Source organism: Sprattus sprattus (assembly GCF_963457725.1).
Source record: "Sprattus sprattus genome assembly, chromosome: 9".
Lineage (NCBI taxonomy): Eukaryota > Metazoa > Chordata > Actinopteri > Clupeiformes > Clupeidae > Sprattus > Sprattus sprattus.
In genome coordinates, this window is record NC_137928.1 from 3,280,387 (window position 1) to 3,292,886 (window position 12,500).

General features: G+C 49.3%; 1 protein-coding gene across 1 annotated transcript in view; it reads right to left on the minus strand.

Annotated features, from left to right (window-relative positions):
* The window catches only part of LOC308369982 (uncharacterized protein), a gene marked incomplete at both ends in the record, with an annotated part of 39,479 nt that extends 36,631 nt beyond the window's left edge, over positions 1-2,848 (minus strand). Inside the window, one exon of the mRNA XM_080844541.1 lies at positions 2,823-2,848. Within this exon, the coding sequence (XP_080700667.1) occupies positions 2,823-2,848 (26 nt within the window). The remainder of the gene's footprint in view (positions 1-2,822) is intronic.
* Positions 2,849-12,500: the final 9,652 nt, after the last annotated feature.

The window sequence follows — 12,500 nt, forward strand, 5'->3', positions numbered from 1 at the left end:
TTTCAGATAATGCTTGTGTACAGTAAGAGTACCTTTTGTTTCATGCCAACTCATGACCAGTCCTTAGAGCCAGGGGTAGTGTGGTGGGGTCACTGCATTCACTGCATTTTAGCCAGGGGTAGTGTGGCTGGGTCACTGCATTCACTGCATTAGAGCCAGGGGTAGTGTGGCGGGGTCACTGCATTCACTGCATTAGAGCCAGGGGTAGTGTGGCTGGGTCACTGCATTAGAGCCAGGGGTAGTGTGGCAGGGTCACTGCATTAGAGCCAGGGGTAGTGTGGCAGGGTCACTGCATTCACTGCATTAGAGCCAGGGGTAGTGTGGCGGGGTCACTGCATTCACTGCATTAGAGCCAGGGGTAGTGTGGTGGGGTCACTGCATTCACTGCATTACAGCCAGGGGTAGTGTGGCTGGGTCACTGCATTAGAGCCAGGGGTAGTGTGGTGGGGTCACTGCATTCACTGCATTAGAGCCAGGGGTAGTGTGGTGGGGTCACTGCATTAGAGCCAGGGGTAGTGTGGTGGGGTCACTGCATTAGAGCCAGGGGTAGTGTGGCGGGGTCACTGCATTAGAGCCAGGGGTAGTGTGGTGGGGTCACTGCATTAGAGCCAGGGGTAGTGTGGTGGGGTCACTGCATTCACTGCATTAGAGCCAGGGGTAGTGTGGTGGGGTCACTGCATTAGAGCCAGGGGTAGTGTGGTGGGGTCACTGCATTCACTGCATTAGAGCCAGGGGTAGTGTGGTGGGGTCACTGCATCAGAGCCAGGGGTAGTGTGGTGGGGTCACTGCATTAGAGCCAGGGGTAGTGTGGCGGGGTCACTGCATTAGAGCCAGGGGTAGTGTGGTGGGGTCACTGCATTAGAGCCAGGGGTAGTGTGGTGGGGTCACTGCATTCACTGCATCAGAGCCAGGGGTAGTGTGGTGGGGTCACTGCATTCACTGCATCAGAGCCAGGGGTAGTGTGGTGGGGTCACTGCATTCACTGCATCAGAGCCAGGGGTAGTGTGGTGGGGTCACTGCATTCACTGCATCAGAGCCAGGGGTAGTGTGGCGGGGTCACTGCATTAGAGCCAGGGGTAGTGTGGCGGGGTCACTGCATTCACTGCATTAGAGCCAGGGGTAGTGTGGTGGGGTCACTGCATTAGAGCCAGGGGTAGTGTGGTGGGGTCACTGCATTAGAGCCAGGGGTAGTGTGGTGGGGTCACTGCATTAGAGCCAGGGGTAGTGTGGCGGGGTCACTGCATTAGAGCCAGGGGTAGTGTGGTGGGGTCACTGCATTAGAGCCAGGGGTAGTGTGGTGGGGTCACTGCATTCACTGCATTAGAGCCAGGGGTAGTGTGGCGGGGTCACTGCATTAGAGCCAGGGGTAGTGTGGCGGGGTCACTGCATTCACTGCATTAGAGTTCACTGAGTTGAAGATGAGTTTATGAGGCCATATCACTCCATAAGTACCCAGGACGGAGGCTGGAGCCTCATTTGTCATCATCTGTGGCTCTTTTTATTCTTCTAAATATGACTTTAATAAACACCGCCTCTGCCAGAGAGCTCTGCCACGGAAGTCTGGTGAGTCAGCGGACCGCCGAGTGCAACGTTTCCATGCCGCCGCCGCCGCCGCCACCACAGAGTGAGAGAGAGAGAGGGACAGAGAGAGGGAGAGAGAGAGGGAGAAGGAGAGACAGAGAGAGAGAGACAGAGAGAGAGAGAGAGAGGGAGAAGGAGAGACAGAGAGAGAGAGACAGCGAGAGAGAGAGAGAGAGGGAGAGAGGGAGGGAGGGAGAGAGAGAGAGAGGGAGAGAGAGACAGAGAGAGAGAGAGGGAGGGAGGGAGAGAGAGATAGAGAGAGAGAGGAAGAGTGGGAGAGAGAGAGAGGAAGAGAGACAGAGAGAGAGAGAGACAGAGAGAGAGAGAGAGGGAGAAGGAGAGACAGAGAGAGAGAGACAGAGAGAGAGAGAGAGAGGGAGAAGGAGAGACAGAGAAAGAGAGAGACGGAGAGAGAGAGGAAGAGTGGGAGAAGGAGAGACAGAGAAAGAGAGAGACGGAGAGAGAGAGGAAGAGTGGGAGAGAGGTTTTATGAGGGCTATCTAGCAAATGGCCCAGGGGGCACCACCATCACCAGAACAAGGTGTGGAGTGCAGGAACAGACATCCTCTATTGGCTTTAAAGGTTACTGCCTTTCCAATGGGGCCCAGTCTGGCACTGTCACTCGCCTTATGACTTCATCACCCTGGGACGAGAGGAAGAGTGGAGGGAGGGGGGCGCTAAAGGAAAAAAATGTCCGGTGCCATTCGTCAATGTCTGTCTCAAATTACAGCTCGACCAATCACAGCGCGGGATCAATAGGCAGCAGGCTGGGTTTAGGTGGGAGGAGTGAGGGAGGAGGTGGCCATCCAGAGATGGAAGAATAACTGATCAATACGCCAAGATGGATTTTGTCATTTTGAAAACCGCTGTCGGTGGGATGGTCTGACGAGCCCTCAGAGCTCCAGGGGAGGCTGTCTGGACACACACACACACACACACACACACACACACACACACACACACACACACACACACACATACACACACAGACTCACACACACACACACACACACACACACACACACACACACACACACACACACACACACATACACACACAGACTCACACACACACACACACACACACACACAGAGACTCCATCTCTCTCACACAGACATACTCTCTCTGTATCAATGTGCTTAGATGAAGTCTGAAACTGTAAAGCCAAAAAGCTGAGAACACACACACACATGCGCGTACACACACACAGACACACACACACTCACATTCAACAACCCACCTGTCAAACTCCCTGTCCCAACACATCCTATAACTCCAAACTTCCTCTGCGATCTCTCATCAGGCCTCCTGACACAAACATCTCTTTGCTCTCTTTTCAGACAGAATTAGCCGATCGAGATGAAATAAGCGGAGTGCGGAGCTGAACCCTGAGTGATGCTCCCACATCACAGATCTCCATTGAAGTGCTCCTCACATTAACGATTCTTTGATGGCGTCCGCTCCGACGTATTGGCACTCCCCACCCGCTGATTAATGGTGTTTGTGTGTGTGTGTGTGTGTGTGTGTGTGTGTGTGTGTGTGTGTGTGTGTGTGTGCAGCGGACAGGGCTAATAGTTGCTCACAAGGCTTATTTAACTGTGGAACACTGACAGATGCTGCAGTTTAAGGATGTCTCAATGATCCCCACATAGCCCCGGGTGAAGTAATGACCTACCCCAGCCCCCCCATGCCATCCCACCCCCCATCAACCCCCCCCACCCCCTGGTCATTAGAGCCTTCACTATACCCCCTCCCCCCCCCCCCCCCCACACTCACACACACACACACACACACACACACACACACCCCAGGCAGAATTCATGAAAACTATTAAAGCTATCAAATCCCACATCTTTCACCAGAGGTGGAGGCACGCGGAGACTTTATCTCTTGTTTTCGTTTCCGAGGTCAATAATAATTTGATCAGCGGGGGAGATGGTGAACGCAGACTACAGAGGGCTGCCGATAATGAGTGGGCCCGGACAATAACGCATTTATAAAACTTGTGAAAATGCCAATTAAAGCGTATGAATAATCATCGGCCGTTATTGATCGCGTTCCCACATACTTACCCAAAGCGAATCCGATAAATGAGAACCAGGGAGGAGAGGACGGGCGAGGAGAGGAGAGGCGAAGCTGCCTGGGAGCGTTGGCACAGTTTCGGCACGATGGAAAACTCCCGAGGATGTACAAGAGCCCCCAGATGAACTCATCAGGGGACCAGCAGAAAACTAAAAAGGATTGTTGAGTGTTATATTAGCAAAGCACGGTAGCGGCCAAGACACTTATGTATTCTTCTTTGTGATGCCTTCTCAGAGAGAGGTGAGGGTATTGTTGATTTTCCGTACAGTAAGGAGTAGTACGTAGATTCAGTGAAAGTCTCAATCTTCTGGATCAGAACCGTTTAAATTGAGACAGAACTCATTTGACCAAATGATAAGGGTTAGCATGTCTTGGCATTTTAGCGTTTCTTTATTATCGCTTTTCATTTGTTTATCCGCGCTGTTTATTTTGGAGGAGGAGAGGTGACATGTCCTGGGGCCTCTTATTATTTGCGAAAATATTCACGGTTTGAAAGTGTTACATTCACAGACTCAGAGGTCACAGATGTGCCTCTGTGTCTGTTTCGCTTTCCTCCTCCTCCTCCTCCTCCTTCCTCCTCTCGCATTCTCTCTCTCTCTCTCTCTCTCTTTCTCTTAAATCGATTGTTTCTAAAGAGCTCAAATGGAGCGTGTGTACTCAGGGGTCCTCCGCGCGAACGGCAGAAAACGAAAGCGCTTGTGGGGACGCAGGCAGTGGTGGAGAGAAGAGGGAGAAACACAACAACAGCAGCAACAACAAAAAAACACACAACAACAACAACAACAACAACACTCCCGCTTTTTTCTCGATCAGAACGCCGTCGGCTTGACCTCTAAGTCAGAGCAAACAGGCGGGTTGGCACGGAAACGTGCACGTCAAGTCTCTAATTCAGCAGCTGAGGTAGCCTTCGCCAACATAAACCCAACACCAACACACAAAAAAGTTTATATTTTTTATTTCTCGTTATTTGCTCTCTATTTTTTGGAAGACTTGTGTAAATGTAGCAGCCCTGCTGCCTATTAAGCAGTGATTACAGCATAATCTCCGCTCCGCCATGGCGTGTTTTTATCTCTGAGCGAGTTTATCATTTGTTTAAAGCACGGGATCATCCAACAGGTCGGCAGCCTGTGCCTCCCTGACCCACCGGAGTGCAGAGGGCCGGGGCAGAGGTTGGCATAAATAATGCAAAACTCTCAGATCAAAGAAAAGGGCAAAAATGGAAAAGCGAAACAGGCCATGGAGCGGAGGCCTGGGTTCAGGATTGAGCGCTCCGCAACTGAGCCAGGACCAGCTCTCTCACCACACTGCTCTGCCCTGCTGCCCTCCGTCAAGCAGACCATAAATATGATGATGTGTTAAGCTGAGGCGGACTTGCAGAGTCGGTTACCCCTCGAACGGGAAGCCCCTCAGAGTCGGCCAACGCGTTGTGTGAATTGCTATTGACTTACGAGCTGTGTTAATTCTACCAAGGCTCGTTATTTTTTTTCGTTTTTCGTTAATTACTCGGCGTCTCTAATCACTCACTCCAGCACATTAGCGGCAGACACGCCACAGAAGACCACTTTCACCGAAATCCCCTTCCTCCAATTAAAAACACCCGTTTGAAGGAAGGAAAACAGAACCGAACAAGCAGCCGAGGAAGTCTCTGGAGTTTACCGCCAGGCGGAAAGAAGAATGAGCTACGGTATGCACATCACATAACCTCTCTCTCTCTGGCTTGGGGTGCGCTTCACACCAGCGTAGTGCTGCGATGAACAGCTAAATGATACAGAGATAGTGCTGCGATGAACAGCTAAATGATACAGAGATAGTGCTGCGATGAACAGCTAAATGATACAGAGATAGTGCTGCGATGAACAGCTAAATGATACAGAGATAGTGCTGCGATGAACAGCTAAATGATACAGAGATAGTGCTGCGATGAACAGCTAAATGATACAGAGATAGTGCTGCGATGAACAGCTAAATGATACAGAGATAGTGCTGCGATGAACAGCTAAATGATACAGAGATAGTGCTGCGATGAACAGCTAAATGATACAGAGATAGTGCTGCGATGAACAGCTAAATGATACAGAGATAGTGCTGCTATGAACAGCTAAATGATACAGAGATAGTGCTGCGATGAACAGCTAAATGATACAGAGATAGTGCTGCTATGAACAGCTAAATGATACAGAGATAGTGCTGCGATGAACAGCTAAATGATACAGAGATAGTGCTGCGATGAACAGCTAAATGATACAGAGATAGTGCTGCGATGAACAGCTAAATGATACAGAGATAGTGCTGCTATGAACAGCTAAATGATACAGAGATAGTGCTGCGATGAACAGCTAAATGATACAGAGATAGTGCTGCGATGAACAGCTAAATGATACAGAGATAGTGCTGCGATTAACAGCTAAATGATACAGAGATTATCATGGACACGTTGTCTCATGGTTGACACATGGTTGTAGCACAACGCTTTTAAGAATGTATCCCTCATGTTGATGTTGAGAGAGGTGAGGTCTGAGAAGTGTCTACTCTCATTTTGAACCAAGCTCTTGCGCGTAACGAGGCGTCTATGAAACTCATCTCAGGTCACCTCTGACCCTGGTGGGAGAGAAGAGTGTGTGGCCTGTGGCTACAAACTCCACATTGCAGCGAACCGAGAACAGTGAACAGTGAACAGCGAACAGTGAACAGCGAACAGCGAACAGTGAATAGTGAACAGTGGCAGATCTGTGTAAGATCTAGGAGAGTGTGTTAGGACCCTGACTTCTATGCCATCTCTGCTTTATAAGAACCACAGGCTGTCAGAGACGACCCCTCTATAATGCAACACTGTACCGCATGCAGAGACGACCCCTCTATAATGCAACACTGTACCTCATGCAGAGACGACCCCTCTATAATGCAACCCTGTAATGCATGCAGAGACCACCCCTCTATAATGCAACCCTGTACCTCATGTAGAGACCACCCCTCTATAATGCAACACTGTAATGCATGCAGAGACGACCCCTCTATAATGCAACACTGTAATGCATGCAGAGACCACCCCTCTATAATGCAACGCTGTAATGCTTGCAGAGACGACCCATCTATAATGCAACACTGTACCTCATGTAGAGACGACCCCTTTATAATGCAACGCTGTAATGCATGCAGAGACGACCCCTCTATAATGCAACGCTGTAATGCATGCACAGACGACCCCTCTATAATGCAACACTGTACCTCATGTAGAGACGACCCCTTTATAATGCAACGCTGTAATGCATGCAGAGACGACCCCTCTACAATCAGGAATCTGGTCTGAATTTGTCCCGAATCTGGACTGTTTTGTCCCACATTGGAAACGTTAGCCTGTTGTGTCCCACGTTGGGAATGTTGGCCTGTTGTGTCCCACGTTGGGAATGTTAGCCTGTTGTGTCCCACGTTGCGAATGTTGGCCTGTTGTGTCCCAAGTTGGGAACGCTAGCCTGTTGTGTCCCACGTTGGGAATGTTGGCCTGTTGTGTCCCATGTTGGGAATGTTGGCCTGTTGTGTCCCATGTTGGGAATGTTGGCCTGTTGTGTCCCCCTCACATTGCTGCTGGTGGTGACAGGTCTGGGACAGATCTATGTGAGAGTGTCTTACAGCCCTGACCTCTACGGTCTCATGAGTAGCCATCCCTTCTCCGGCCCCACAGGTGGTCAGCCGTATCGGGAACACAAACGGAACCTGCTCCAGAATCCGTCTCACAATCCACAATCCATTCTTCAAGGCTTGTCAGGGCCGGCAACAATCTCTGCCCCGATCCCCACGGGGGTCGTGTCCACCCCGCGAACATAAACGGACCTGGCGCTGATGCGGCCCTGATCGTCCTCAGCTCTGGTCCAAGTCCGTTGTCTGGCTCCTGTCAGCAGTGGCAGAGGCAGCGGCGGCAGCAGCAGCAGCAGCCATCCCTGCCTCAGCCCCACGGGGGTCAGTCGTGTTCGGAACATAAAAGGCCAATTTAATTTGGGCCGTCTGCGTCTGGCGAGTATTTTAATTCCGACAGCTGTGACGGAGGAGTTAATATTTGACGTGTCAGAAGCGGGGCTCGGGCCACTGCATCACTGTAATTGTCATTAAGAGGGCTTCCCCCAGTCGCCGCCTAATTCAAAATAATGAAAGTAAAGAGTGAGTGGGACCCTAATGCCAGTTGAGCCCTATCTTTTAATATTCCGGCCGTGATGGATTAGGGAAGTGGGAAATTCATCCTGGATCACGGGTCCTAATTCAATAAGGGATCATTGCAGGAGTATTGCATTTTATAATAATGTCATTTTAAGTGTCGTCTTCCATTCCCGCCTTCCCATATGTAAGCTTATGCAATGGTGCCTCAGGGATAAACTTTTTACAGGGGAGAGGAGACGCGCCACCACCTCCTCCTCCTCCTCCTCCTCCTCCTCCACCTCCTCCTCCACCACCCACCTTCCTCCAGCTCTCCCTCTTCCTCTCTGGCCACACACACACACACACTCACACACACACACTCAGCACTGCAGGCGCTGCTACGTCGTCTCACTCAACATTTTAATAACACACTCAATTGAACGCTTCCGTATAACACATAAAGCCGTGACATTAATATTTGAACAATTATTATAAATTGGCATTGCACAGCATCATTTAAAAGGGCAATAATTCAGTTCAGGAGATGAACAGAGGTATTTCACCCTCTATACTTCCTGCACAGTCAGACTGCAAAACGTGACTGATATTAAATCTTCCTCTACAAAGACAACACTAATTTCAACTTGCTTCTGTTTTTTTACTGCTACTAATACTCATAACATATCTTTATAAGGTGCATCCTTACTTAGCAAAGACGCAAAGCTGCTTTAACACAGGCATTTTTAGTATTGCAAACCGCAGCACTGATTCCGTATTTGCAGAGTAACTTTATTAACTGTATTTACCTTAGACACATGAATTCACACAGACATACGGGTACATTGTATAGAAGACGTAGATGAATATGTATATCTCCCAGTGATTTGATACATCAAAGTATTTTTGTTTGTTATTCTGCATGCATGACTCACATGTACACACCTGGCTCTGGGTCCACTTTAGTGTTTAGTGTTTAGTGTTTAGTGTTGTCACACCTGGTGTTTAGTTTTCAGTTTTCAGTGTTGTCACACCTGGTGTTTAGTGTTTAGTTTTCAGTGTTGTCACACCTGGTGTTTAGTGTTTAGTTTTCAGTGTTGTCACACCTGGTGTTTAGTGTTTAGTGTTAAGTGTTGTCACGCCTGGCACCTGGTCCCACGTTAGCATTCAGTGTTTTGCTCATATGTGTATGTTGTTCCTGACTGAACACGAGTCAGGAGAGACAGAAGTAAGAGGAAGCCTGAACACTAATAGATCAGTGAGCTAATGTCAGTAATGTCAGTAATGTCAGTGCTGATGTAGACTATGCCAGCATGGAGGCGGAGGTAGTCACACACTGCTAACGTGTAGGCAGCGAGTAACACTCTTCTAACGTGTAGGCAGCGAGTAACACTCTTCTAACGTGTAGGCAGCGAGTAACACTCTGCTAACGTGTAGGCAGTGAGTAACACTCTGCTGTGTAACGTGTAGGCAGTGAGTAACACTATTCTAACGTGTAGGCAGTGAGTAACACTCTTCTAACGTGTAGGCAGTGAGTAACACTCTGCTAACGTGTAGGCAGCGAGTAACGCTCTGCTAACGTGTAGGCAGCGAGTAACACTCTGCTAACGTGTAGGCAGCGAGTAACACTCTGCTAACGTGTAGGCAGCGAGTAACACTCTGCTAACGTGTAGGCAGCGAGTAACACTCTGCTAACGTGTAGGCAGTGAGTAACACACTGCTAACGTGTAGGCAGTTAGTAACGCTCTGCTAATGTGTAGGCAGCTATTCATGCTGACAGGAGAGAGAGAGAGAGAGAGAGAGAGAGAGAGAGATGTGATATGGGATCTGTGATCTGGCCCTGAGCCTGATGGAGCACGGCTATGATCACGATCCAGCACAGATGTGACCCTTATCGCAGATGGTACACAGGTAAGAAACTGGTACAACACAGACATGATCCTGTTTAACATGATCCTGATAAGACATGGATCTGGCCCTAGTCTGGCCCTGATCTGGCCCCGATCTGGCGTAGACGTGGGCCAGGTCCGCTGACGCACAGTCTGCCCACTGAGTCGGAGCGCTGTCTCCAGGCTCCTGTCAGAGGGTGTGAGTGGAGCCGTGGTGTGTGTGTGTGTGTGTGTGTGTGTGTGTGTGTGTGTGTGTGAGTGGAGCCGTGGTGTGTGTGTGTGTGTGTGTGTGTGTGTGTGTGTGTGTGTGTGTGTGTGTGAGTGGAGCCGTGGTGTGTGTGTGTGTGTGTGTGTGTGTGTGTGTGGAGCCGTGGTGTGTGTGTGTGTGTGTGTGTGTGTGTGTGTGTGAGTATCAGGCCTTTTAGAGGGGCTCTCCTGTACCCATTAAGATAAGAGCCGCCATCTCTCAGACTTTCTCCTCCATGACAAAGTGCCTCCTCTCACACACACACACACACACACACACACACACACACACACACACACACACACACACACTCCCCCAGAGGCCCCTCTCATGTCCTCGCCACCTCTTCCCACGCACCCCACTTGTCCTCTCACCCGGGGCTCGCCCCCTCCCGGTCCAAAACCCGCCTTACTTCCTTATCACTCGTGTACTTAACCCCCCCCCCCCCCACCCCCCACCCCCGCCTCCTCATCATCCACATTCCAGTGTTGCTGACGCATTGCAACCTTCTGCTCACCCTTGCCATTACATGCAGAGACTGTAACTATAACGCAACACTGTACCGCATGCAGAGGTGACCCCTCTATAATGCAACACTGTACCGAACGCAGAGACCACCCCTCTATAATGCAACACTGTACCGCATGCAGAGGTGACCCCTCTATAATGCAACACTAATGCATGCAGAGACCACCCCTCTATAATGCAACACTGTACCTCATGTAGAGACAACCCCTCTATAATGCAACCCTGTACCTCATGTAGAGACCACCCCTCTATAATGCAACACTGTACCTCATGTAGAGACAACCCCTCTATAATGCAACCCTGTAATGCATGCAGAGACCACCCCTCTATAATGCAACCCTGTAATGCATGCAGAGACCACCCCTCTATAATGCAACGCTGTACCTCATGTAGAGACCACCCCTCTATAATGCAACGCTGTACCTCATGTAGAGACCACCCCTCTATAATGCAACGCTGTACCTCATGCAGAGACCACCCCTCTATAATGCAACGCTGTACCTCATGTAGAGACCACCCCTCTATAATGCAACGCTGTACCTCATGTAGAGACCACCCCTCTATAATGCAACGCTGTACCTCATGTAGAGACCACCCCTCTATAATGCAACGCTGTACCTCATGTAGAGACCACCCCTCTATAATGCAACCCTGTACCTCATGTAGAGACCACCCCTCTGTAATGCAACCCTGTACCTCATGTAGAGACCACCCCTCTGTAATGCAACCCTGTACCTCATGTAGAGACCACCCCTCTATAATGCAACGCTGTACCTCATGTAGAGACCACCCCTCTATAATGCAACCCTGTACCTCATGTAGAGACCACCCCTCTATAATGCAACACTGTACCTCATGCAGAGACGACCCCTCTATAATGCAACCCTGTAATGCATGCAGAGACCACCCCTCTATAATGCAACCCTGTACCTCATGTAGAGACCACCCCTCTATAATGCAACCCTGTACCTCATGTAGAGACCACCCCTCTATAATGCAACCCTGTACCTCATGTAGAGACCACCCCTCTATAATGCAACGCTGTACCTCATGTAGAGACCACCCCTCTATAATGCAACCCTGTACCTCATGTAGAGACCACCCCTCTATAATGCAACACTGTACCTCATGCAGAGACGACCCCTCTACAATGCAACACTGTAATGCATGCAGAGACGACCCCTCTATAATGCAACACTGTAATGCATGCAGAGACCACCCCTCTTTAATGCAACGCATGCAGTGCCGTCACATGGCCCCCAAGTAACGTCACGTTTCTTTGCCAAATGTTACAGCATGGTTATATATCTCAGCACGTCCCTGCGAGTTCCCTGAGAATGGCACCCTTGATCCTGGTGCTGCTAGCAGCTAGCTACCAGTGACTCTAGCAGCTGGGCCACAGGGCTGGTAGCTCTACTGTGTTCAGTAACAGGTTTTATTGCCTTTTCTAGAGGTGATAAAATGTCATTTTTGTCATGCCAAATATCTGTCGTTTTTCTTTTCTAGTCCCTGGCGTCAACAATGATGTACATATTTGTCCCCATCCAGCTGCTACATCTGCAGACATTCCTGTCCTTTTTTTAATCTTGTCAACTCTTTGTTTGACTCTGGCTGTTTTGGTCTCTGTGGCTCCGTCTAGGACAGATACTAAAGCTTCTTCTATTCTCAGACACGCTGAGATGTTTCCCTTCTATTTATACCACACTTCCTCTGATTCTTATATGGAATTATATTTCCCATATTTCCCAAGTCACAGGGAGGGTATTGCACACAGCGCCACCCAGTGTTGTGGTGGTGCACTCACAGAGATTTCTACTCTTTCCAACACCACCAACACTTCAGTAAAGTCTGACATCTCCGTTAGTTACACGACGTATAAAACCGCTTATAAACACTATAGACTTTGACTTCTCGCACTTTATTAACTTTTTAGATTACTGCAGATGAAAAGTCATATATGATGATGAGCAGGAGGCCAAAAAAAAGATACGTATAATCATTTTAGAATAAATAAAACAATACGCAGAAGGAAAAGGTTCTTAGTCCA